General features: G+C 35.3%; 1 protein-coding gene across 2 annotated transcripts in view; it reads left to right on the forward strand.

Moving 5' to 3' along the window:
• OBI1 (ORC ubiquitin ligase 1) overlaps positions 1-26,308 on the forward strand; it is a 38,318-nt gene extending 12,010 nt beyond the window's left edge. For both annotated transcript variants that reach the window (XM_016160995.2, XM_036228888.1), the window contains exons 3-6: positions 924-1,015; positions 3,151-3,399; positions 6,665-6,753; positions 23,573-26,308. In XM_016160995.2, coding sequence (XP_016016481.2) covers positions 924-1,015; positions 3,151-3,399; positions 6,665-6,753; positions 23,573-25,088 — 1,946 coding nt within the window. In that variant the 3' untranslated portion in view covers positions 25,089-26,308. The remainder of the gene's footprint in view (positions 1-923; positions 1,016-3,150; positions 3,400-6,664; positions 6,754-23,572) is intronic.
• Positions 26,309-27,500: the final 1,192 nt, after the last annotated feature.

A 27,500-nucleotide genomic window follows, 5' to 3' on the forward strand; every position in this document is an offset into this window, starting at 1 on the left:
ATAGTACATCCTGAAAAAGAACATCTGTAAAATGCCTTTGCTATTATCATGATGCTAAGAAGTATAAAGAAAGTAACCACAGCATAAGTGAAGAGCTTTCAGGAAAAATCGTTTTTAGTATATTTGATGAGTCATTACTAGCAGATGATAATTCTATGATTTATAATCCACTGTAACTGAGTTGTTAGAATCAGTGAAAAGACACATTAATCTGTTTAGTGTTACCAGTGACTAGGTATGTTTGAATAAATACATTGGCTGTAATAATATATATCAGAATGTATATATTATGTATTATTATTTATAAGTAATATATATTTGGTGATTATCATATATATGAAATATATATTGATAATGTTGACAATATTTATATAATTTATTGGTAAATATATATATAATAATTAGTTTTGTCTTTTTTTGTTCTCCTAAAGTTTATTTCTTCTGGGTTTTTTTTGTCTATAAATACAAAGTTTGGAAGATGTAGAGATATTATGGAGTCTTATATATTTTATTACAGTGCTTCTGTATAATATATGATGATACTTTTTAAATTAAATTCATTGGGGTGACAGTAGTTAATAAGGTTTTATCATTATTTAACAATTCTTTGGTATTCAAAATTTGAATCCAAATGCGATAATAAAATATAGCATTTGCCTTCATTATTAAGATACAAAGGTAAGTAAACTCAACATGATATTTTACAGAATGTATTTCTTTGTTACTTGATATTTATCTTTTGTCAGGGTTGAGGTAGAGAAAAGGCCAAGATGGCAGCCCCAAGTATGTATATTAAGTAGAAATTAAACTGGAGAACTATATAAAACAATAAGAAAAGGGTTCATTTTTGTTTTTATTTTTATTCTGCACAAATCAGAGTGAAACGTTAGGTTTGTTTTGTTTTTTGTTTTTTTTTCCTGTAGGAGGGACCAGTGAAAGTGAACCTATGCTAAGCCATACAGTTCGTAAGCACCTTCGGAAAACTAGACTTGAGTTACTCCACAAAGAATATGAGGTAAATAATAATTAAAATTTAAAATGATGACAGCATTGAATTCAAGGTGAAACTGAGCTATCTCAGTCCATGGACTTCTTAGAGGCACACATCTGATGAAATCTTATTTTAATGCCAATTTAAAAATGCCTTATTTGGTAAGTACTTTTTTCTCTTTTTCTCTTTCCTATTTCAAATAGAGGAAAGGAACGGATGGAAGCATTTTCTTTTTTTCTTTTTTTTTAATTTAAAATTTGTCCTTAACAGACACATCATTTTGCAAGTGTTTACTCCCTCAGGAAACTGGGAGATAAACCATCTTGTGAAAATCAGTCTTCCAACCCCACAAGGTAGTATGAATACTCTAGTAAATAGTGACTAAGGTCCTCAGTCTGCTTTTGTTTCTGCCTGTAAATTCACTGATAATTATAAGCTTCATTGGTGAATATGCCTCTCTGTCAACTACGAGCAAAGAGATTTTTTGAGTGAAATATGGTATTTCCTAATTGTTTTTTTACATGTAAACTTTTTAAATTTAAAAAATTGTATATATTTAAGGTGTACAACTTGATATTTTGATGTACATGTACACAGTGAAGTGATTCCTTCGGTCAAACTAATTAATGTATGTGTCACATCCATCTCCTCACGCAGTTACTTTTTTATGTGTGTATGGTGAGAGCACCTTACATCTCAGCAAATTTCCAGTATACGACACACTATTACCAACTGTAGTTATCACGCTGTTTATTAGATCCCTAGATTTATTTATCCTACATAATTACAATATTTAAACCTTTGACCCATCTCTTCACTTCTACCTCCTCACTTCCCGACCACCTCCCTGCCTCTAGGAACCACTGTTTAACTCTCTGCTTCTATGTATTTGCTTTTTAGGCTTCCACTATAAGTGGGATCATGCAGTAGTGTTCTTTCTGTGAAGGTGATTTGACATGGTGATGAAATTTTTCCAGATTAGCTTCATGCTAATGGAATAGATATAATTTTGAACAGTGAACATTAAGCCAAATTGTCATTTTATGTTGACTACAGTGGGGGGGATGTTATTGATCTCTTCTTTTGGTACAAAATATCTTTAAGTTAAACTATATAAGTGAAAGTTACTTCAGCTGTCTCAAAATTTTTTTTAATGAAGTGGGACATAAATAAATGACTGAATAAATGTGTTTACTGCTTATATTTATTAATATATTAATTCAAACAAATAGTGATCTTTCTCATTTTATAATGCTATTTAACTTGAAGTGTGTCGTAATTTAAAATAGTAAGAAGTACTTTCTGTGTTAATTTTAAAATGTATTCTTCCATAATTAATGAATATTAATCATACTTAGGTACTAATCAAATTAATCTTTTAGAAGATCAGTGGCATATTGAGCCACTTGGAGTTTTCTAACAACAGAATTTTTCAGTCTTAATTTAAGAAGTTTTCTAACAACAGAATTTTTCAGTCTTAATTTAAGAAGAAATACCCATTTTAGATGAATAAATGGTATCACAGAAAAGGGTTTTACCTGAAAGTTTAATAATTGGATTTAAGATAATAAGCAGTTCCAGATGGGGAAATCTAATACTTGGAATGGTCACAATTGTAATTGAAGGATCAAAATGTAGAAAAGTTAAAAATTAACTACAGATATTATTCCAAAGTGGAAAGAGGAAGGAAATGGTATATGGTTTGAACTTCTACTTCAAATGCAGAACCAAAAATATAAACATTAAACAAAACTATAATAGATCACCTTCATCAACACTGTATTTTTAATTTCCTTCAGTAAAAAAATTAAGCATACCTTAGAATTTTCTGTTGAGGAATCTATTTCCTTGTTGAATTCATGACTTTGGTTTCCTGAGTATCTTAAATCAAAGGTTTGACATTTTTATATTTTTAAACCACAAACTGTCATTGAATTTAAATGAAAGTGGTGGGAATGGTAGTTATTATCAAAGTCAAAATACATTTCAAGAATGTCAACTGTGTGTGACTTTCTGCCCACAAAATTATTCAAATGCATAAAGAATCGGCGTATCTACAGCATTTTTAGTATAAAATTTAAAAACGCATCGGCTTCAGGTTAGCATATGTATGTACTTAGTGTCTGTGTCTACCTAATGCCTTTGCAATGCCTTTTCAGGATGAAATAGATTGTCTGCAGAAAGAGATGGAAGAACTCAAAAGTAAAAATCTCAGCTTGGAGTCACAGATCAAGACTATTCTGGATCCTTTAATCTTCACACAGGGCAACCAAAGTGAAGAAAAACATCCAGTTGTAGATAATCCAAGTAAAATTGACCCAGAAACTGTAGCAGAGTGGAAGAAAAAACTTAGAACAGCTAATGAAATATATGAAAAAGTAAAAGATGATGTGGATAAGTTAAAGGAAGTAAGTCGTGATTGTTTTTAAAATTCTATTATAGTTTTAAAATTTCTATTAAGTTATTTTTAAAATTCTCTAATATTGTTAAGTACCTTCAAAAGTACAAATAGCCATATTATCTTGACTCATCATTAGATGATTTGTGAGGAAAGGACAAAACCCCTGGATGAACATTTATAAGCAGTGGGAAAACTTTTTCTCCTTAAATGTCATTAATGCCAGGAAATATCAGGTGGTTCTATTTATGACTATAATTAGGGACTCTAGTGCTTCTATATGTGTTTGCGTCTTCTTGTTGGGGAGTGACATCAATTTAAAGAATATTTTTTCCCCTCTGTGATTTACTTTAATTTTTTTAAGCTTATGTCAGTGACTGCTCTGTATACATAAAAACAAATGTGTCTATTTCCCTAACTGTAAAATGAAAGTCTTGGACCGTATCTTTTATAGCAGTACCATTCTCTGATTTTTAATTCCAAGAGAGGTGTGAATAGCCTCTGTAGACTATATTATACAAAAGAATATTGTAGCTTATGAGATGGGTTCATTTTCTTCAATTCTTCCATCTATCCAACAGGATAGAAAAAGCATAGGTGAAAAAGCCAAACCTAGGATTTTCCAATCTAAGAAAGGAGATGAGATCCATGAGATACATGCAGTCAGCACTAGAGATTAAAATCAAGTGCTGTATGGCTTTGTTGGCCAAACTTGACTTCAAGTTTATCCACAGTGGAGTCCTGCTGCGCTGAATGGGGATGGTTTTCTGTATCCAGGTCCACAACCACCAATTCAACCTATGTGCATTCACTTAAAGTACTGTAACCATACTGAATTGCTAAATCCTGCCTCCTAAAATCATTGATGAGCTCTGTATGATATTTTAAAGTACCACCACATACTGGCCCTCAGATCCTCAGTAAGGTTAAGTAGCAGAGAAGAATCTGCAACTTAGTATAAATACTAAGACATTTTCACTTACCCACATATAAAATAAATGCTGTTTGGGCTTAGAAAAGGCCAAGATAAGAGAAAGAAGGGAGCTCAGTGCTTTCAGAGAGAAAAAAAAAGAAGAAAACTACAGATATAATTGCACTACATTTGTCACAAGTTTAAGGGAAGTATGTAGTTTCTTTGGGTATTGATGGCCAACATTAGCATGTTGGTTTGTCTAAGAAGAGAAGAAGACACAAAAAGGAAAGAGCTGGGAAGTTGCAGTATTTATCAATCTGCCATGTCTTGTTAACTTCCCCTTTTCTTGATCCATCAGGAAGTTCAACATGGTCTCCTTTATAGTTATTAGACTTCATTTAAGTTTTCGGCAATACAAGCATAAGACTTGACATAAAAACTACTCTGGTCTCATAAGAATGGTGTAGGGGATGTATGTCAAGGAAAAGCACATAAAACAGTTTTTCTCTATTCTTTTAAAGGTCACATGTTAAATTCAATACCCAAAGCTACCCTGAGACCTCAGAATTATTTGAGATATTTAATAAGCCCATTTTGGGTGCTTAGTGATGGTATGAGGTAGTATGAGACAATAAACTGAAGCATAAATAAAAATCATGGACTACAGAGGCAAAACTTGACGGTAAAGAACAAAATAATAACACTATAAATCAAATATAGGAGTACAAAAGATTCAGAGTGAAGGACCACTTAGAATGAGTGAAATAGACTTTTTTTCCTGATGTTTTCAGTACTGAGTAAGTTTTGAACAATTACGAAGCCAGTATCAGTATTGAGCATGCAAAATAGTTAGCCGAAGACTTCATTAGTCTTAGATGCAAAATCTAGAACTCTCCCCTTTGTAATCTTTACCCCTCACCCCACAATCCTCCTGAATTTGAAAATATCTCCTGATAATTGAGGAACTAGCCAGCCCATAAAAAGAATATTAGAGAGCCCCAGGACTGGTGAGAGACCTTGAAATATAACGATACAGTACAGAGGGGATGGGGAAAAGCAATATCAAATGAGTTTCTAATTTAAGCTTATCATCATCAGAAAGCATTTACTAAGTGCCTTCTCTTATGGTGCTATGCTTAAGAGCTTAATTCATTGTGTGTATGGGGAAGTAAATGACTTATATCTTCAGAGGGGCAGTAATGGTGTTTATCAGTCACTTAAAGAATTAACCCTTTACAGTCCAGGTTGGTTTTGCAGCCATGAAGATAAGCAGGTGCTCAGAGCCCAAGAGGAACCTGCATGAATATAAGAGAGTTAGGCTTTGTACCCAGAAGAATGTTCTCTGCCTTGCTTCTCTTGTTATTCTCTTGGGCATTTGTGTGGGGTGGGCAAGTAATATAGTCAGAGGTTCTGGAAATTAGTCAGAAACATTGGTCAAAGTTTTTAAATCCGTTTTTAAGTCTTGGTTTAAACCTTCCTGTTGTCAATAGTTCTCGTGACCCATTCACTTTGAATGCTAATGTTCTAGTCAAACAAAGATTTTTCTCTTGCTAGATAAGTGAAATTTGTTTCTACTCTAGGGAGTCATATTTCTTTGGAATTCAAAAATGCAATGACTAGGGAATTTAAAGGAGTTAGCTTTTAAGAAAACTCTAAAAATTAAGCACACTACTTTTCAAGCTATCTGAAATCAATATTGAGCCTCTAGATTTTCTAGTAATTAATGTTTTGTTAGGCAATATTTAGGTACCATGCAATTAAAAAATAAAGTCGTACTTGGAATTTTTTTTTTTAATCAAAAGAGAATCCATAGAATTTATTAGAAGATATTAACTCAATTTTGAGAGTCTCAGAACTTATGAGTCAGGGCACTTGGGAAAGCCTTCTGGAGAAAGAAAGAAAGTAGTTTAATCATGTTAGATTTGTTATCACTAAAAAGCTATTTTTAAGTAGCAACCAAAAATCGATCTTAAAGTCAAGAATTAACTCAGCATAAGTTTTGTGAATAATCGCATATGATATAACGTTTCCCTGCTGAGAGTGTTTAGTTATGTGAAAAAGGAAAAAAAAAATGCTATTAGTATACTCCCTTAATGACTCTAGGCTGACTAACATAGTTCCTTTTATTTCCCTGGACAGGAGATTTACAGAGCGGTGGGGAAATACAGATTTAAAATGCTTGGTTGTATTCACAGCTTCACAAGTCATTCCCAGTGGTGATTTTAAGTTTCTGAAGGTCATGCTCTAGCCTTTAGTTTTCTGATACTCTCACTCTAAACAAATACTGATGACTCATATCATAATTTTTACAAGGCACTTTTATTTTAGCTTGTGCTTAATTATTTTCAACTCTTTTTTTAAGGCAAATAAAAAATTAAAATTGGAAAATGGTGGCCTCATGAGGGAGAATTTACGACTGAAGGCTGAAGTTGATAACAGATCACCCCAGAAGTATGTATTTTGTTCATAAAGCAATGTTTCAGGTTATGTCAGTGTTTTTAGAATAAGCTGCTATTATTGATGTGTTCTTCATTTGACTCTTTCCATTGAAGTGTGTAGGTTTAAGTAGAATGTCTTGCCTCTAAAAGTTGAGTGTATAGTTATATTATTGGTAGAATCTTAGTCGCAGTTATGGCTAATTTTGAAGAGAGGATTTCATTGTTATCCTTTTTCCTTCCCTGATTAGCAAGGGGATTGTTTTGTGACCTAAAACAGGTAAACTTTCACTTGGTTTTACATATAACTGTTTAATAGTACTAACAAAGAGTAGAGAGATTAACATAATGCCCTTTAGAAGTTTTCTGAAATAATAATAGTTAACATTCATATAGTGCATTCTTTTTGCCAAGTACAACAACCTGTGAGGTAGAACTATTATTATTCTCCATTTACAGATGAGGAAATGGACATGTAGAGAGAGATTAAATTATTTTGTCTAAATCTGCACAGCTAGTAAGTAGTGAAAATAGGATTTGAACCCAGGTAGTCAAGCCCCAGATTTCATGCTCTATTCCATTACACTAAAAAGCATATCTGAAATAGAATTTAAGGCTTTAATCGTTCAGTTTTGTACTGATTTGAACTATACAATTAAGTGTTTTATTCTTTCTTGGTGGAATAGTCTTCATTCCATTCCAAAATGTAAGAGATTGCAGGTATTGACCCGCTTAACATTCTGTTTAAAATTATAAGAAACAGTTGAGAGTTAAGAGTTGAATATGGAGAAAAGATGAGATATAGCACTTGAGGTTTTTCTTCTTCTAGGAAAAAAAATGAGAAGTGGGAAGAGAATATGACCCCCATGCTTCTCCCAGGGGTGGCATATTTGAACTCCATACTTTCTTCCTGTCCAACCACTAAACTTCATCTCTTCCTAGTGGAAAAAGACAAGACAGGCATTGGCAAACAAAGGAAATTTATCCTACCAGAAATAGTCTCTACTTGTCATTTGAAAAGGAGAAAATGTTGCCTTCAGTAAAACCAAGTGTGGTATCAGGAAATGGTAGAAGTAAACCATAATTACTCAAAACAGAGGTAACCAACAGAAGGAGAAGCATAGCTTTTACTTTTAAATAGTTCCTTCCCGTGTGTCTCCAACCTCATTTCGCTTTCACTTCAGATAATGTCCTACTTTGACAAATTAGTGAAATAAGCTTAGGAAGTGTTGCTGTTAATGTGGTAGTTTTGAATCTCTGCTCTCTCATTTATTGGCAGCTCGCCTTGCCAGTCATAGTAATGCTTGTCCATTAGCCATTTCCCACAGCATGCTGAATGGAACTAAAGCTATTTTGTTTGTAGCTTTTATTTCTTGAAAAGTTGCCCACAAGATTTCAGATTTAATGCCAGCCACAACGTGAGTTTTTAAATATCCATGGCTCCAGCCTGATAAGTAACTGAAGAATCTCACCTGAAGAAGCCTGGCCTCTGTCTTTTCTAATAAGCAGCCATACTATAGCTTTAGGATTTGCTATTTTTAACTTGTTTCTTCCTTTCAAGGGAAGGGTACATTTTCATTTAAAAAATGATATGAACCGACCCCTATTTCAGATCAGTTTGTGATGCATTAAAGTATTAAATGCATTGCATTTGATTTATAGCCTTGTTTGCTCTGCATCACCAAACCCTAGTGGGATTCAAAGAGAAGCTGACCACAGCTGAAAATGCCCAGATCTGGTTCACCTGAGGAGAGCTTCTACTTATACTGAAAAGAATATGAATATTCAAGAGTTTAAAAGTACATGTAAGCAAATAAAAACCATTCGTTCTAATTTGTTCCCTTGATTAGGAAGTGCCTTGACCAATTATTTTTCTATTATCTACCTAGTTAGATGTCAAGGAATGCTTTTTATACACATGGCCTTAGTTTCTGATGTATCCTTCAAGTTATGCAGTTATATTCTACAAATCTTTCAAAAAAGCTTTAAATTGTAAACACTAGAGATTTTAAACTAAGGAAGGTGTATTTATCAGCTTGGAGTGCCATAACAAAATACTCTAGTTGGGGTGGCTAATACACAGGATATTTATTTTCTCACATTTCTGAAGGCTAGAAGACAGAGATAAGGTTCGGCAGTTTTGGTTTCTGGTGAGGACTATATTTTGGCTTACACACAGCCAGCCACCTTCTCACTATGTCTTCACATGTTAGAGAGAGAGAGAGAGAATGAATGTGATAGAGAGAGAAGTCTCTGGTCTCTCTTCCTCTTATAAGGACACCAATCCTATCGGATTAGGGCCTCATCCTTATGATCTCATTTAACCTTAATTACATCCTAAAAATCCTATCTCTAATTATGGTCACATTGGGGTTAGGGCTTCAACATATGAATTTGTTGGGGGCGGAGGGGGGGTGTAGAGAACACAATTTAGTCCATACTAGAATTTATTTCTTTTCAAGACACTCAAACAAATATGCTAGTGCCCCCAAACTAGACTAACGTGTTTGGAAAGAGAACTTAAACATTTACGTTGGTCTCAAGTAGACAGTATTGTACAAAAGTAATATATTTCATAATCCACTTAAAAACAGTGCATTATCTTTTTAAATGAAGATCTGGATTATTTATTTCTTCTGTTACTGTTTTCTGTTCTATCTGTTATTCTTTATTATATCCAGTCTTAAAGTGCACCTGGATACTTTTCCTTTCTCAGTTTTAACTTAAAGTCCTTTTGAGCAATGTGACAGATATCCTACTAAGCATGTTCTTCTAGATTTCAATAGTATTCATTCTATTCCGCATCAAAAGTTTATTGTCTTAATATCTGAACTGGCAGTCAAGAAATTTGATCTTTTTCTTTGACTTTATCTACACTTCCCAAATTCTTCTTTTCTCTTCTCAAATTATATATTTCACCTGGGGGAACCATCATTTTTTTCTAACCTGGACTACTGAGAGAATCAGATTTGATGTTCAGAACTCAAGAAGTGGTATGTCCTTTAGCTTACAAGGCTGATATCTGAAGAAAACTCACCCTCCTAGGCAACCCAGAAATACCGAATATTTATTTACTTAACACTATGTGAAGTGCTTTAAACTGTACAAAGTAAATACTCTTCCTGATCCCTAAAGTAGATTAGGTTCCCTTGCTGTAATTTCTCTTACTACTGTATACTTGCCCTTCTTAGCACATATCACAATTAATAATGTTTTGCATAATTACTTGTTTTATGACTTTCTTCTCTTTGATCCAGGACTATAGTTGTATTCACCGTTGTAGCCACTGCATTTCTGGCTCATAATTTGTTCCTAATATTTGTTGAGTGAATGAATGAAAAACGTAGCCCCTAGAACTATGAGAAAGCAAGCATACAGTCCAGAATGTGGTACACTGAATAAGAAAAATAACTAGGTTTCTTCATGAAATCATTGGCAAAATGGAAGGGGGAGCCTGCTTCACAACAAAAGAGAACTAAGAGATGAAACCAAATGCCATACAGTTGAGCACCATGGGTTTGAACTGCGCAGATTCACTTATTGTGGATTTTTTTCAATAAATGTACAGATAGCTCACTGTATACCCAGGGTTTCACATCTTGGATTCACCCAACTGCATATCGAAAACAGCAATTTCCATCCACGGTTGGGAGTCCATGGATGTGAAGAGCTGATTGTATGGATTGTTCCACACCATTTTATATAAAGAACCAATCCCCCATGGATACCAAGGGATGACAGTAGTTAAGTTTTGGGGAGTCAAAAGTTATTTTATATAAGGGAGTTGAACATCTGCAGATTTTTGACTATGTGAGGAGTCAGCATCCCTAACCTCCATGTTGTTCAAGGGTCAACTGTGTGTGGATGTTATGTGGATATTGATTAATAATAAAGCATGTCAAAAGACATTTTGAGGTAATTAGATAAAGTTGAATATGAACTAGATATTAAATTATACCATGGAATTACTATTAATTTTGTTTAGGTATTATGGTTACTTAGATAATGTCCTTTCTATTTTTAGAAATGCATATTAAAATATGGACTATAAAATATTTTAACAATAGAAAAAAGGGATATGTATATGTGAGAAAGGAGGCAAAATCTTGGTAATTCGAAGTGGGCGATGAGTATATGGGGATGTGTTATATATTTCTTTCTACTTCTGTGAATATTTCAACATTTTTATAATAAAAAAAAATTAAAACCAACAAAACATAGTCCCAATCTCTAGGAAGCTCATAATCTAATGAAGGCAAGAGACAAAAATATAGGATACAATTAAATATTCAACAGATACTAAGCCAAATAGCAGAGATAGCAATATGGGTTCAGAAAATGGTAGGTGGGTTGTAGTGAGGAGAGTCTTTATCGAAGAGGCAGGACTTGAGCCCACCTTTGAAGAATGGAGATTTCACTGAAGAGGAAGGCATTTTGAACAAGAGGAAACAGCTCGTGCTATTAGGAGTACTGTGTGGTCCCTTCAGCTCCAGTCCCTTCTCACTAATTACAACCAGGAAACAACAAGAATGAGAAGCTGAAGAGAAGACGTTAGTGTTGCATTTTCACATTCTTAAATTCCCTTGGCTTCAATTACTATTCCTAAACTGTACCGGGAAATGTGGATACATTTGTCCCTTGAAGAGGTATGAAAAATTGACTCATAGAGCGTATGAAAGTGTCATGCCCTCTCTCCAAGTTCTCTGTGTTTAGTTGTGTCATGTTTTTGCTTTAGGCATGAGAAGCAGGGTTCACGCCACGTTGCCAGCTATTTTGAGGCTTTGCAGAACAGCTATTCTTTCACTCAATTGCTAACTCACTTAATTGCAAACTTCATAGGTCATTTATATCAAACTTGGTTATAATTGGATTAATGGATTTCCTTTCTATAAGTATGTTCAAGAATGTTCTGTGTTCTTATTGTGGCTTTAATAAGATTTATGGCTTTGATAATGTCTCCTTGCATGCAGTGCTCTTTTCCCCAAGGCTTGTCACTTCAGACCAGGCTTCACCCATGCCCTAGCTCCTTCGGAGGGAAGGTAAAGGCTCCAGATACCCTCTGGACAGTGAGCAGTATTTCCTTTCATTAGTATATGAAAAAGAAGTGTTCTGAAGAAGAAAGAATAGACTTCATAGATTATGATGTGGCTTTCTTCCCTTTTTGCTGTATTCGTGTTCCCTGAGTCATCTCATCTATAGCTTTAATTATAGCTTTAATAATAATCTGCCTGTATGTCAGAGGTTACAAAAGAAAATTTAAAACTTTGGTCTCACATGTTTGTGGTGATGCTGGTGTAAACAAACCTTCTCCACTGTCAATTGTATAAAAGTATTGCACATGCAGTTACAGTGATGGGCTGTACCACCTAGGTTTGTTTAAGTACACTGATGTTCACACAGGGCTGAAATCTGCCTGACATCTCATTTCTCAAAACATATCCCCATCATTAAGTGATGAATGACTTTACAGTAGTTCTCCCCACCCTTATCTGAAGTTTTGCTTTCCACGGTCCTAGTTACCTAAGACCAACAGCAGTCCAAAAATATTAAGTGGAAAATTCCAAAAATAAACAATAAGTTTGAAGTTGTGCACCATTCTGTGTAGCAGGATGGAATCTCACGTTGCCCCACCCCTTCTTGCCCGGGAAGTGAATCATCCCTTTGTCCAATGTACCCATGCTATACGTGCTTTCCTTCCCTTAGTCACTAAGTAGCCATCTCTCTTATCAGATCATCTATGACAGGATAGCGGTGGTGCTTGCATTCAGGTAACCCTTATTTTACTTGGTAATTACCCCAAAGCTGTTCACATAAGTTTTATTACAGTATTTTGTTATAATTTTTCTAGTTTATTACTAGTGTTAATCTCTTACTATGCCTAATTTATAAATTAAACTTTTCATGGGGATATATGTGAGGAAAAAAATATGTCATATAGGATTCAATACTGTCTGTGGTTTCAGGCACCCATTGGGGGTCTTGGAACATGTCCCCCGTGGATAAGGAGGGACCACTGTAAATGCGTAGATGTGGAGACAGAGTACCTGGATTCAAACTTCTCTGCTTTTGCTCTGCCCCGTCTTCCCCTATCCAATTCGTTTTCACCACACTTGAAATTGTCTTTTTATAAAGTTTAATTGAAATTATAACTAAATTTATACCTAACAATATCCGGTGATTTTCTGAAATACAATTCATATTCTTCACAAGCTAGTTTATACTTGCCTACTGTCCTCTCATTCACCTTATTCTCATTCCCCCAGCTCATCCTGCTCCAGCCATACTGGCCTTCTTCTGTTTCTAAAACATGCTGGACCTTTTCCCGCTGCTTAGAATGTTCTGCTTCCAGATATTTATGTGGCTGTCTCTGTCATCAGATTCAGAAAGGTGTTTCCTGATCATTCAATCAAAAGCACCTTCTACTTCCTTACTCTGTCCGTTAGTGATACCGTAATAATAAAATGGTATGGTGAAGCTATATGGAGTATAATTATGAGCTCCTGAGCCAGGCTCCCTAGGACTGAACTCTGCTTTGTTTACTTACTAGCTCTGTGATTTGAGGGAAGACATTTAACCTTTCTGTATCTCAGTTTTTGTCTTCTGTGGAGTGGGGACAGTAGTGAGGATTAAATGAATTAAAACTTGAAATGCACTTGGAGCCCATCGCTAATGCTCAACTAATGTTATAGTACTGTTATTTTCTTAGCCCTTACCAATATCTGAAATTATCTTGTTCGTTTAATTGCTTGACCTTTTTGTTGTCTGTCTCCTTCATTCTAAGCTTAAAACTCCAAAAATAAGCTAATAAATAAATAAATAAAACTTGGAACTCCATAAGGGGAAGGACCTAGCTGCTATCTTCTTCACTTGCAAAGCCCTGGCACCTGAAAGGCACCTGATTCATACTTGTTGAAAATTGAATGAATAGATAAATAACATTGGATAAATTACTTAAGCTCTTGGAGCTATCAGGTTTTCTTTATACAAAATGTTATCCACATTGTGGATATTGAAATGATTAAAGGAAATAATTTTATGTCTTTGGCACAATATGCAGCACAAAGAACTGATAGAGGTGAGTGTGTAAATACTTGTATCCATTATCCATCCCATCCAAAACATTGTTTATCCTATTGCTCCGTCACTGTTCTTCCTAATGGCTTTACTACTCATCTGGTTGCCTAAGATAAAAACCTCGGTCTTCGTACGTTTCTCTACCCTTTCTATTCCCACACCTAATTGTTCTGTATATTCTGTCTATCCTGCTCTTAAATGCCTTTGTAATCCCTCTTCTTCTCTTTCCCACTAGTTTAGATCCACGTGATTTCTTGCTTAGCCTATTTTAACAACCTTCCAACTTCTTGCTCTTCTTTTCCACACTTGATCCTCTAGCATCTGCTTTATTGTTGCCTACTTTTAGAATATAAATTCGACCATCTTACTCTCATGCTTAATGACCTTTGATGATTCCCCATTGTCCGCAAATTAAAACTTAAATTCCTTACTAGTAGGACTTCAGTTTTAGCCTTCTTATCTCCTCTCCAGCCTCTCCATTCTTATACTCTGCTTTGGCCATGCTAAATTTCTCGCTTGGCGCAGATTCACCATGTTGTGACATGTCTTTGGACCTTTGCTCATGCCTTTGCCTTTGCCTTCCCTGGCCCTCCGCATTAGCTTTTCCCTATTCCTTTTGATTCTGCCTGGCTAATTCCTACCTATCCTTTGAGATCTAGGCCAGTCGTCACTTGATCTGTGAGGCTCTTTGTGATTTCCCTAGACAGAGGGAACACTTTCCTTTTGTTATTCTATCATAGTGTTTTAAGGATCACATTGTATATTGACCTTTCTGACTGTTGCGCTCAGTTAATCTATGAGCCCTTTGGAGCTAAGACATACTTTTTAAAATGCACAGATACATGTATGTGTAGAAAATAGGTATGTGCACACCGATGTACCTTCTCTGGGGTCTGGTGGAAGGAAGAAGTTCTTATATTCTAATACTCTATACTACTACTTGGAGGGAACTGACCAGGGAATTAAGATTTTGAACTTTCTTGAAATTTAAAGTACAAAAGGTTTAAGAGGGCAAGAAATCAGATTCCTGGCATTTTCTCCAGATGAGGAGAGCAGAGGGATTTCCTGAAGTTTTCCTAAGCTATACTAGAAATAGGGAAAGGAGGAGGCCTGCCTGGCTTCCAGACAAGATTTCTTCTCTGAGTCTCCTTACTGGGACTGGGTTTTCCTGCCCTTACCTGTCTCCATGCTGACTCCGAGCTGTGGTCCCTTCCCCTTTCCTAGGTCTGCTCTTCCTAAACTGTGTTCTAAGACTTGCCTGTATCACTGGGACTATGGGCTTTCCGCTTCCTCAGCAGCACCTCTAGTCTTGCTGGCCATGACTATTGTCCCTTTTTGACCTGGCCTTTTTTATTTATTATGGTCCTGCTCTGACAAATACTGTGATTCCTGGTATTTGACCCCAGCCTGATCCATGAGTGATTCTGCTATGCCCTTTGGTTTTCCCAGAAGGGGAACTTATCGACTGTCAGGGGAGCCAGATAATACCCTGGGGCCAGACTGTGACAGCCTGGTGTGCTCAGGCCCCACAGCTGCCTGAGGAGCCCTTCTCTGGATAGTCAGCTAATTGGGGATGGACAGTTACTGCATTTTCCTGTCAACTTGTAAAGACAAGTTGTATTGATAAGGTATTTTAGGAGCTTGCAGTGCATGCTAATGACTAAGCAATAAGGTTGTCAGAAAGATTATGAACTGCTTGAGGACAAGGATAATTTCTTTTACTCCTTTTGTTTCCCTTCTTCACAGCCCCTCAGCAAACATTAGTCTTCAGTGACTGTCATCTGAGTAATAATTACCGAGTGGCTGGATCACAGTTTTTTGTTTTATCTTTTTTTTCTTTTTCTTTTTCTTTTTTTTTTTAGATTGTTCCTTGTGCTGAGAGATTGATTTAACTGTAATGGAAAATGTATAGATAGATACTAGGCCAGAAGTTTTAAAGTATGCTTTTTTCACTCAACATTTTTTCACTCTTACACTATTGAGATTTTGTTGTTATTAAGGTTATTGTATTTTGGGAAGAGGTGTTAAGTCCTTTATTCCTCTTGGAACTGTAAAAAGATATGAACTAGCATGTCTTACGGTTCTCTCTTTCCATGAAAGATTATGATCCCCATTGATGTCATACAAACTTGAAGGCTGATCTTTTCTTTTCGGGCAGAAAATTAGGGCATTTCTGCATGGAAATGAAATGAAATATATTTATCAAGTAGAATTGAATTTATTCCACAGTAAAAAGAGTAGTCCACCTTCACAGACAGTTTGTGTGTGTGTGTGTGTGTGTATGTGTGTGTGTGTGTGTGTGTGTATGGGTCAGCCCATTTAAAATACTTAAGCACAAAAGGGAATTGGTTCCTCTTCAATTTACATATGCTGCCAAAACTCGGGTTCTTTCTATTAAGAACTTCCAGGTATCTCAGCAAAAACTTTCAACACCACAATTTTTGACAGATGCCTGGTTAGTTTAATAAAGTAAACACATGTACGTACACACACAAAACTTCCCTTAAAATTGTGTTTATGATATGAGCCATAATTTTTAAACTGCTCTCCATTTGAAAGCTTGCAAAGCAAACTCTGCCTTAATTTTTAAATACCTTTGGGACGTAAAGGGAGGAGGAATGGCTGCACGAGCCTCAATTCTTTGTCTAGTTCCACTGCCCTTGTGGTCTTCATCATGAAGGAAGAAATTGTGTGTTTTTAAAATTATTCTTGCAAATAATGAAGCACTTTATGTTTTGTGATTAAACAAAGATGCAGTATAACATAGCTCATATTTCTTTATTTCTCAGTATTAAACCCTGAAACCAAGTACGTAGGTGATGTTTAAGCTCTAAAATTTTTTATTTAAATTTTTGCCTTTTTCACATAAATAGCATTGTTTCCTTATAGTTGAAAATGCCTGCTGATTGTGCATGAGGTAGACAGGATGATCATGTATACTTTCTATTCCCAGTGCATTAATGATGGAGCTTTCAGTTTGTAGTTCTAGTTTAGAACTAGTCTTCATATCTTTAGTTAAAATACCACACTCTTTAGGTTGGCATTTGCCAGCATAATCTGTGCTATAGTTTCCTGCAAGGCTACTTTAAAAAATGATCTTTGGAAATTTCAAAATATTCTTGACCTTGTGTCTAAAACAAAGTAGGTGTTTGACAAATATTTTTAAACTTTGTACACCCATATCTGTATGTCTTCTCACATCTTGTTTTCTTTCTCCATGTTTCTATGAGCAAATGTATGTATTAATAAATATTACAATACTAGTCCCTTGACTGTGTATACAGACTTTGTGCTCAGTAAACCTAGCTTTAATTTTATACCATTTTACAGTATAAATAGGTGCTAATATCACTCAAGAAGGGATCTCATGCTCACATACTTCATATGTGTTCAAACATGGACTCAGACTTGAATCCAAATCCTTTTCCTGCTATTTACTTTCTGTATAACTTTTAAGCCTCTCATTTCTCATCTTTAAAGCAAAAGTAACATCTCCCTTCATAAAGTTGACATGAGAATTTAAATAAGAAAATGTATATCAGGCATATAGCTTGAAACAAGTAAACATTCAATAATTTGTGGTTGCTGCTGTTGTTACTGTCATCATCATTGTCAGTAGTTGTCACTTAGACTACTAAAGGTTTATTTGTTACATATCCTCTTGTAAGTTTCATCTCAAAAGTTCACATTCCTCTTTTTTTTTAAAAAAAAAATTATGGTCCAGGGAACAAAAACTTTATCCGGAGCTTCCAGGATGGAAGAATTGTTTCCTGTTCTCTCTCAGTATGCCTCACATTTAATATATTTTTATGGAACCAACTGTGTGATTAGGATAGATGGTACAATTATGATTAAAAATTCTCTAAGAACATAGCATTTTCATAACTGAATGTTTAATTTTTTAAAAACTCTCTTCAACACTGCAAGTCATACGGCTCAGCAGCAGATAAGAATGTATAGGCCACTTCTGAAAGCTTCCCTAGTAATTTAAAGACGGCGCTTCCTTGCGTTCTCCTGACACAAGCACGGGATGAGCTAGATGTGGGTCACATACAAAAAACTCATTGGAAGCAGGTGAGAGAGAAAGTCGTTGTGTCCCCACCCCACCCCTTCCCTTCCCAGCCAAAGAGGTTTAAGCTCCCTACAGTCCTGGTCCCACCTGTCCTCTCTCCCTTAAATATGACCCCTCCCCATCCTGTACACAGCACCCAAGGCAGAGCCCAGCATTGGGACCGTTTCCTTTTCTTCCCACTTCTATCAAAACTCAGGTTCCCAAGGAGGTCATATTACAAGCTCCTCGAGTGATGTGCAGTCAAAAAGAGGAGTTTGTGAATTGAAAGGATCTAACTGGTAGACCATGATTTAGGAGAAAATACTTAGGGAAGGGAAAGAATCAGTGGAAAGTTCTTCCATCTGAAATTCTGCCTTCTCCTTCATACCTCTCTTTATTTTAAAAGAAGAGAACTTTTCTACTATCTCTAAAAGGGAATGAGAGGATATGCAACTATAGCTAAGTAGACAGATAACTCTACAATAAAATACACTCTTATGAATCATTCTTAGGGTAAATGTGGTAATTCTTTAAAAAAATTTTTTTGAGACACTTAAGTTTACTTGATTTTCTCATATACCAGCCATTACTTTAGTATAGGTCATCCTGTGCCCCCTTTTGGCAGGACATATACTAAAATTGGTAAGCCTCACCTTGCATGGTTATATAGGACCATAAAAGTGATCATTCAAGCAAAAACCACACAAAGTATTCATAATAATCAAAAGAAAGAATTGAATTGTTCTGTAACCTTGAACAATTTTATCAAAATATTAAATCTCTTACTGTCAGTTATAAATGTGTATGAAAATGAAAAAAATAGTGAAACTAGTATTTAGTACACTAGTATTGATATAGTACAGTTTAAAACATTTAGAATTAAAATGTTTTATTTTTTGTAAGAAACTTGTATAGAATAATCTGAATAGTGCTTGCCACTTTATCATATAATTTCTGATACGAAGCTAGCATATTTTCTCACGCCGTAACGAAATGTCATACTCCTAAGTTTGCATCGTTCCCATTCCAGCATTTTATCTTTTGTGCTTTCAATGTCATGAAACCTCTCCATGTTGCTGCAATGTGAAGTTTTTTGCCAGTCTGTCACGTCCTCTAGTCAGCTTTATCCTTTTCGTCACAACCGTTTTTCTCATTTATGTCAGTAGTTTGCCTCTAACAGAGGTCTCTTGAATGATGACAGTTTCAACATCATGGTCAGCTGTTCTTCTATAACTACATTTACATTCGATTATAATTTCACTTCTAACAATCACGTTTTATCTTTGCTGCACCTTTATTTTTGTTGTCTAATTCTTTTGATTATGCCTTTTTGTAAAATATCACGTGGCAGCACAACTACATGTTTTACTGTCTATGTGTGAACTGAATAAGAGATGCTCAATGACCGGTCACTTTCAGACTTTGAAAGAAGTGACCTGATTGGCCACTGATCGTGTTGCACATCTGTGATTTATATAGTGTTTTGTGAAATGAAAAAGTAGCAGTGAAGTTTTTACCCTATGCCATTACTCACAGTTCATATAATGTGATAAGTTTGAACCAGTTAACTGATTGTTATTATTTAATTAAATGGTGGTAACTGAAATTCGTGCATATCAGAACCATGTACAGCAAGGACATCAGTTTGAAAATCTGTCAGGTAGGCCAGATCCAAAGATTGCTTTCATTTTGTTTCACTGTTACTTCAACTAGCAAGTAAAGAAAAGATAAAAAATTAAAGCTAACATGGGAGGCAGGTGAGCTCACTTCACCAGTGTCCCCCTTGTTCCTCAAGATGACATCGTTGAAGTTTGGTGGTCTCAGGAACCTGCTGGGGATGCTGCATTTATCCCTTTTGTTGGGGATGCCATTGAGAACTAGAGAACAAAATAAATTGTTCAAGTTTTCACAACTAGTTAATGGCGACATAGCACTGGAGGTTAGTTCCATTGACACTTGGTTCTGGTATTTATTCTTTACCACAGTTGCTTTCTTCTGAGCCCCTTCAAACATACATTCTGTTCCTCTTAAGGGATGGCCATGAGAAAATGTGATCTTGGAAGCTTTCCTTTGTTGGAGGTGCCCTTAAAATAGTTACAGTACCTCAAAAGTCAAACCAATAGGACTTTCATTTCTCTTTTAGTAGGGATAGGAATAGTCTTGTACTTCTGTAGCTTTTTGGACAAGGGGAGCCCTCAACCAGAATGTACATATCAGTTAACATTGAAAGATCAAAAATCCTTTAAGCTTCTCTTAAATTCTAGCAGAACACATTTCCCATATTAGTTGTAGCTCCCATACTGCTCTGTGCTGTCTTCTCTGACAAAATGAAGCCTTTGGCCATCACAGCTATTTTGAAAATCAAAGCCTTTGGTCTCTAATGGAATGTTTATGAAAATACTCCATTTTGAAATTTGCTCAGGAAAAGGAAGTACAGTAAATGATGTTAGAAGTCCCTCTGGCTTGCCTTGGCATTGATTCATTTAATGATATGTACTCTGGAAATTTCTGGAATTAGTGTGAATAAGAGTATTAAAACCCAAAGCTGAATAAGCACTTATCATACGTATCTTCTTCCATGGAAGTATAGCATTAGATATGCATCCCTAATTGTTATTTCTATATAATCAAGTAAATTTCCATTTTCCAAATTTAATACAGGTATCTAGGGTAAGCTAAAAATCCCTAATACCTATGTCAAAAGTCTCATCTGTTTGCATTCTTTTGCTAAGGTGAAAGTGGAAGTTTTTTTGGATGGAACAGTATAGAATGGCAAACCTATAGAAAAAAGCTATCTGTGTATCTGTCATTCTCTATTGCTTTCCTTGATGTCAGTAGAAAAAAAAAAGAAATAGTCAAATGTATGAAACATTTAGTTTCGTAATATAGTGAATCATAATACTCACCTGTAAAAGAGGCCCAAGGACCTTTGGCTTATCCTTTGGTGTTGGCTATGTCTTGATGTAAAGCATTGATGTATCTTAAAGTAAGAAAATAACATTTATTCGAGAAATATTTATTGAGAGACTGCTGAATATTATGAATTGTTCTAGAGAGCTAGCAATAAATATAAGATAGTCAAACCCCTTGCTTTCCTGCAGCTTACACTCTAATGGAGAAGAAAGAGACAGAAAATAAATAAATTACATGGCTTGATTAATTAATTGATCAGTTCCATGGCTTTCACTATACATTTCTGTTTGTTTGCCTATCAGCCCAGTGCCTTACTAGCCTGGTCTGATCACTCAAAGTTTTATAGACTTGTAAAGTATTGAAATGGAACTTTGGGGAATTGAGGGCAGTGACCTTTTAGAAAACAGACAGCTCTATCAGTGACTTCTGCTTGCTTGTTCCTCTCACATGTGCTCTGTTGCTGGCCTCTGTTGTTAGTTCTCAGGGTACTTCAGCTTTCTCTTGGAAATAACACACACACAAAAAAATGGTTAGAGCTATCACTTTGACTTCAACTCAGAATCATTTGTTAACTTACTTCCTTTAAAAATAATTAAAAAAAAACATATAAGAAATATATAGCATCTTTAAATGACATTATGTTTGAAATTCCAGGCTAAAACTCTGAGTAAGAAGCTACTGATATTTTGGGAAATGTTACACGTTTGTCCCTAGTCTTTCCTTATGGAAGCCTCTGAGTTCCCAAGGACATCCTTTGGTAACAGACTTATTTTCTAGTAACATTATTTAATTTTAAATTGTTTGCTATTTTTCATCTGAGGATATCTTTATTATAAAAACGGCACTTAAGAAACAAGAAATTTTATCTTGGTAAACAAATTTAAGGCTGTCACTTTTTCTGCGTGCATTAAATAAATATGCTACATAGTTTTCCCATTTAAAAATATGAGTTATTTGATTATACCTTAGTATTAGAATTAAGAACTCCCATTTTTGCTGAGTGCACTAAACATCGTTGTCCACTTTTAAAAATTCTATTACAGAAACTACAGCTCTGTCAAATACTGTATTTACAAACCAAAATATTTTTCTTTAACAGAGAAGGAAAAACTCCCATCCTTCGTTTAACCAGATACTCACAGTAGTAAATTTTTGTCTTTAAAACAGGGAGGCCTGTTATTGTAGTTGCTTTTGTTTTTGTTATACCTTTGGGTTTTTGTTTTCCTTTTTAGAGGTTGAAGGGGTAATGCTCTTTCTGAAAGTTCAGTTAATTGCAGTGAGTAGATCAATATTTGGCAACGAGTCTTTTAAGGCCCTTTCTAACCCTGAGATTTTATGAATCTATATTTACCTTTGCCCCTGCTTTTTTTCCCTTAGTGACAAGAGCTAAGATCATGTCAGGAGTAAGCTGGAGAGTGAATTGGGCTACAGTTTAGGAGGAGGTGATGGTCATTGAGTGGAGTCATAAAACATATAGCACAGTTACTATTGGTTCCCTCTCCTTTATATATATATTTTAAATACTAGGCATATTTTATTAATTGTAATTATTTTTATTATTACGGAGAGAAAAAGATAAACCTATAGATAACACAATTTTAAGAAGTCACCTTCCCGGGTACCTTCCCTCAAAGAGACAACCCATGAATTCTTCAAGATGGGTCAATATTTCATTAAAAAATGAATAAAAAAAGGCTTTTATTAAGAGAACTTTTGTGGAGAGAAATTATTTTTCATGGGGTTAGAATGTAAGGCTTATTTTTATTGGCTCATTGAAAGCAGTTTCCTAAAAAAAAGGAATTTTCCTTGGTGGTCAGATGGAATTTGAGGTAGACATTTTATATCCCCTGAAGCCGGGACAGTGTTATGGATCTTTGAATCCCCAGTTCTGGATATACCACCAGGCCATAGCAGGTGCTCACAAATAGTTTTTTTGGCTGAACCAATACCCATTCTTAAGGGAATAATGAAAATAAGATAATCCCAAGTAAAAGGAGTGAATTTTTGATGTATTCTTTTTCAGTTACTCTCCAAAATATTCCTTTTCAGAAATGTGAAAATGTTTTTATGTGTAAAATATTGGAACCACAAGCACTGACTTTGTATTTCAGAGTTGGAGGAAATGAGATTGATGTTTCATACAGTTGTAAAATGCCAAAAATAAGTAGAACTGAAATGAATTAAAGCCCAGTGTTCAGAAAGGCCAAGTTAAAGCTTCAGATCAAGGGTGGCTATAATTGAAAGGTACCAAATAAGTATTTAAAACCACCCCTGCTGGGACGCTAAGATCTCTGAATTTCAAATTGGCATTTTATGTTTGACAAGGTGACACTGTATAAGAAATGTATTATAAAACACTGCTGTATGATAGGAAAATGATTGAATGTAAATATTTCAAGATGTGGACCACTGTTCAAATGTTATCATAAATCTTTGCCATTGTTTTAGGAGATAACTCTACATGCATATATGAGCTGAATTGATAGAGCTAGCCTAGCTCTTGGAAGGGAACTCGTCAGTGAGTTTCTGCCTCTCTGCTACCACTAGACCAATTTTACTGCAAAAGTATTCTGTTAGATCTTTGCCATTATTATCATATGCTTATTGTTACATAGTGAGAAAACCTTTTTTTTGAAGATACTACATCCGGTATTGCTTTTGTCCTCTGCATTGAGTGGTCTGAAATGTCACTATCATGTGAAATTAGAACAGACTGAGATAGTTGGTACTCTTAGACATGGAAAAGGAAAGAAAAAAGCTTAAACTACGTAGTTAACTATCCCTCCATTTCTTGTAGGTTTGGAAGGTTTACAATAGCTGCGCTTCAGTCCAAAGTAGAACAGTATGAACGTGAAACCAATCGCCTCAAGAAAGCCCTGGAACGAAGCGATAAGTATATAGAAGAACTAGAATCTCAAATTGCACAGCTAAAAAATTCAAGTGAAGAGAAAGAAGCAATGAATTCCATTTGTCAGAGCACACTTTCTACAGATGACAAGGGGAGCAAAGGCAGCAAGGAAGATATGCCTTCAAAGAATCAAGGTGATGGTGCCAGAAAGCAGCTTTGCTCAGCCACCTCAAGTTCTCACCTGGCACAGCCTTCTAACAGTTCTGCCCGACAGGAAAGCACCAGCAAAACAGAACCAAATTGTTCTAAGAACAAAGACCTATATCAAAAACAGGTGGAAATAATGTTAGATGTGACAGATACAAGTATGGATACTTACTTAGAAAGAGAATGGGGTAATAAGCCAAGTGATTGTGCACCCTATAAAGCTGAAGAACTTTATGACCTTCCAGCTCCTTGTACTCCTTTGTCCCTTAGTTGCCTTCAGCTCAGTACTCCAGAAAATAGAGAGAACTCTGTGGGAAAAGCAGGATGCTCCAAAAGTCACTCAAACCATCTCAGAAAATTGGTGTTTGATGATTTTTGTGATTCTTCAAATGTTTGTAATAAAGAATCTTCAGAAGACGGCAGAAGCGAAAATGAAAAGAAATCAGAATGTTTTACTTCCCCAAAAACAGGGTTTTGGGATTGTTGTTCCACAAGCTATGCCCAAAGCTTAGATTTTGAAAACTCAGAGGGGAACATGATAGCAAATTCTGTTGGAGAAATTTCTTCAAAATTCAGTGAGAAATCAGGCTCATGTTTATCCAAGAGGTTGAATTCTATTCGCTCTTTTGAAATGAATCGGACAAGAACATCCAGCGAAGCCTCAATGGACGCAGCTTACCTTGACAAAATTTCTGAGTTAGATTCTATGATGTCGGAATCAGACAATAGCAAGAGCCCTTGTAATAACGGTTTTAAGTCAGTGGATTTGGATGGGTTATCAAAGTCATCTCAAGGCAGTGAATTTCTTGAGGAACCAGATGAGTTGGAAGAAAGAACTAAGCCAAACCTTTCCAAAGGTTCTCTAACTACTGGTCAGTTAGAAAATGGAAATGAATGGAAACCCACTTCTTATTTTTTCCTCTCTCCATCTGACCAGGAAATGAATGAAGATTTTTCACTCCATCCCAGTTCTGACTCAGGAACAATCGAAATCAAACCCCCAAGCTGTTTGTTTCAGACTGAGTTTTCCCAGGGTGTTTTGTTAAGCAGTTCACGCCGGCTATTTGAAGATCAAAGATTTGGGTCATCTTTGTTTAAGATGTCCTCAGAGATGCATGATCTTCATAACCACCTTCAGTCTCCTTGGTCTACTTCTTTTGTGCCTGAAAAGAGGAATAAAAATGTGAATCAGTCAACGAAAAGAAAAATCCAGAGCAGCCTTTCCAATGCCAGCCCATCAAAAGCAACTAAAAGTTGACCCATTATTAAGCTGTCATTTATGTTTTTGTCCTGAAAGGAATGTAAGTTTTTAAAGTACTTTTTTCTCCCTTGTAAAAGTTCTATATGATTTTTAATTGGTAATCTTTTAGTCAAGTGTCAAGTCAGAATGGTGGATTAGCCTGTACCAGAATACTTTTGTTCATTTTGAGCAGTTTGTTCTTTTTAATTTTCATTTGGGAATCTTTTTTACCAGAAAAGGTGGGGAGATGGTTTCTTTTTAATGAATAGTATATGTGTCTGGATTTGATATATTATGTTTTGAATCTTGATTTAACTGTTAGCTACAATGGCCTATTAATGAGCCTTTAATAGAACTTGGATTTCTTAAGTAAAACTTTTAAGTTTTGTCTACACACTGCTCATAAGACACTTGAGTTTCTTTAAAGCTTTCCCTAGGATGGATGTTATTTTGCCTGCCCCCTTTAATTTATGTTTAGTGGTGGCCTAGGCCATGATGGAAAATTAGCACTCTAACCCTATGCCAATATTCATTTACATTTTTTTTTTTAGGTTTTACATGTGTGTTTCATTTTTAATACTATGTTTTGTTCAATTTTTGTAAAAAATATTTTTTTGCTAGTATGAAAGAATACATTTCTATTTGAAAATATTTGTTTTATGTCAGAGAACTTTCATTTGCTCATCTTTTTGTGCATGTTGAAAATCAGAAATTGAAACTTTTTGGAGGAAAAAAAGGCATGGAACAGTTTGGTTTAGAGGAGCCTAAAATGGTACCTTCGTTGTTCTAGACTTAGAGGTGCAAAAGCACTCACCGACAAGTTCTTGATCCACTTACATCCCAGGGGAGCTTTTTGGAGCAGTGACATTCTTCTTTGCATGTTCTGTTCTCTGTGAAGACTATGCATGGTAGCATTCTTGCTTGCACTATTTTTTCTTAAGAAAAAAGAAGTTTCAGTTGGCTAATAGAATACCTTTTATGTAGGACAAAATTATTGTTTTTCATGAAGAGTGGGTGAGAACAGGTCAGCTAAAGCACAATTGTTAATTTAGGCTATGAAAAAGTATATTCTAAACATGTTTGGTAGGCCTATCTAGGCTTTTAAGAATGGTTTGCGTGTCAATGACTTGTTTATCTAATGTGCACTGAACAATTTTACATTAACACTGTACTGTTTTACATTAATACTGCATGCTTTTCTATGTGAATTGAATAAAGGATGTCATAAGCACTCTTAATCTGTGATGTTGTCTCAGCTATTGAATTAGCCTATAAAGACCAGATAAACATCATTTTAAATCGATCTTATGATAATAGGAGTTGACAGACTATGGCCATGGACCAAATCTGTCCTGCACCTTTACAAAAGGCCTATGAACTAAAAATGGTTTTTATGCTTTTTATGGTTTTTAAAAACCCTAAAACTAGCTCATAACACAGGAAAATACATGAAATTCAAAATTAAATGTTTCTAAATGTCTTATTAGAACATAGCTATACTCATTGTTTACATATTATCTCTGGCTGCTTTTGCAGTGCAATGGCAGAGTTAAAGAGTTGTGATAGAGACCATGTTGTCCACAAAGCCTCAAATATTTACTAATTGGCCCTTCACAGAAAAAAATTGCTGACCGCTGTTATAACAGGCTCTAAGGATTCAACAAAACTATACGAAAGTATAACAAGTCACTTTTATGATTTAGAGAATCATGCCCTCCACTTTAGAAGTATAAGAGCCAAAATAAAATTTTTGAAAAGTTAATATAAAATAAGAGTGGGGATAAGCCTCACTCTTCTGTAACTTCTTTATCATGAATGTGTCAGTTTTTAATCCAAATGTATACTAGTACTATGCCATGGAAATCCTGATTTAACTAAAGCCTTCCCAGGGCGAGAGTGTCTATGTTGGACCAGAGTGTTTCTTAGCTGTTTCAGAAAGTGTTCCATCCTCCTCAAAACAATATTTCATAAATTAGGTCTGTGACATTCCTCATTTGAAGGGAATAATCTGTGCAGGATGTGATTTTAAGCACACATTCTCATTTGTCATCTTTACTATAGGATATGTCCTAACAAATATGGTGGTCTCATATCTTTAAATATATCTATTATATACACACTAAAAAAAAAACCCTACATATTGAAACCAAGTACTTCGCTAGGCTCTATTTCTAATCCGCTTTTCAGATTCTGTGAGCCAACTATTATCCCCAGTTTACATATAAGTGAATTGAGGATTAGCGGTCACACACAGCTGGAATGGAATAGAGCTCTCTCTTACAGCTGAGCTTCTGACTCCAGAGTTTATACTCTTCCTGCCCCATGCATGGGAGTTTACATTTATAGGCCAAAGGATGAATGGATTTGAAATTTTCAAGGATTCCTTTTAAAGTAGTATTTTAGAAATAATAGTTTTTTTTCCCAAGTAGC

Source organism: Rousettus aegyptiacus, unplaced genomic scaffold, assembly GCF_014176215.1.
Source record: "Rousettus aegyptiacus isolate mRouAeg1 unplaced genomic scaffold, mRouAeg1.p scaffold_m13_p_11, whole genome shotgun sequence".
In the NCBI taxonomy this organism is placed as follows: domain Eukaryota; kingdom Metazoa; phylum Chordata; class Mammalia; order Chiroptera; family Pteropodidae; genus Rousettus; species Rousettus aegyptiacus.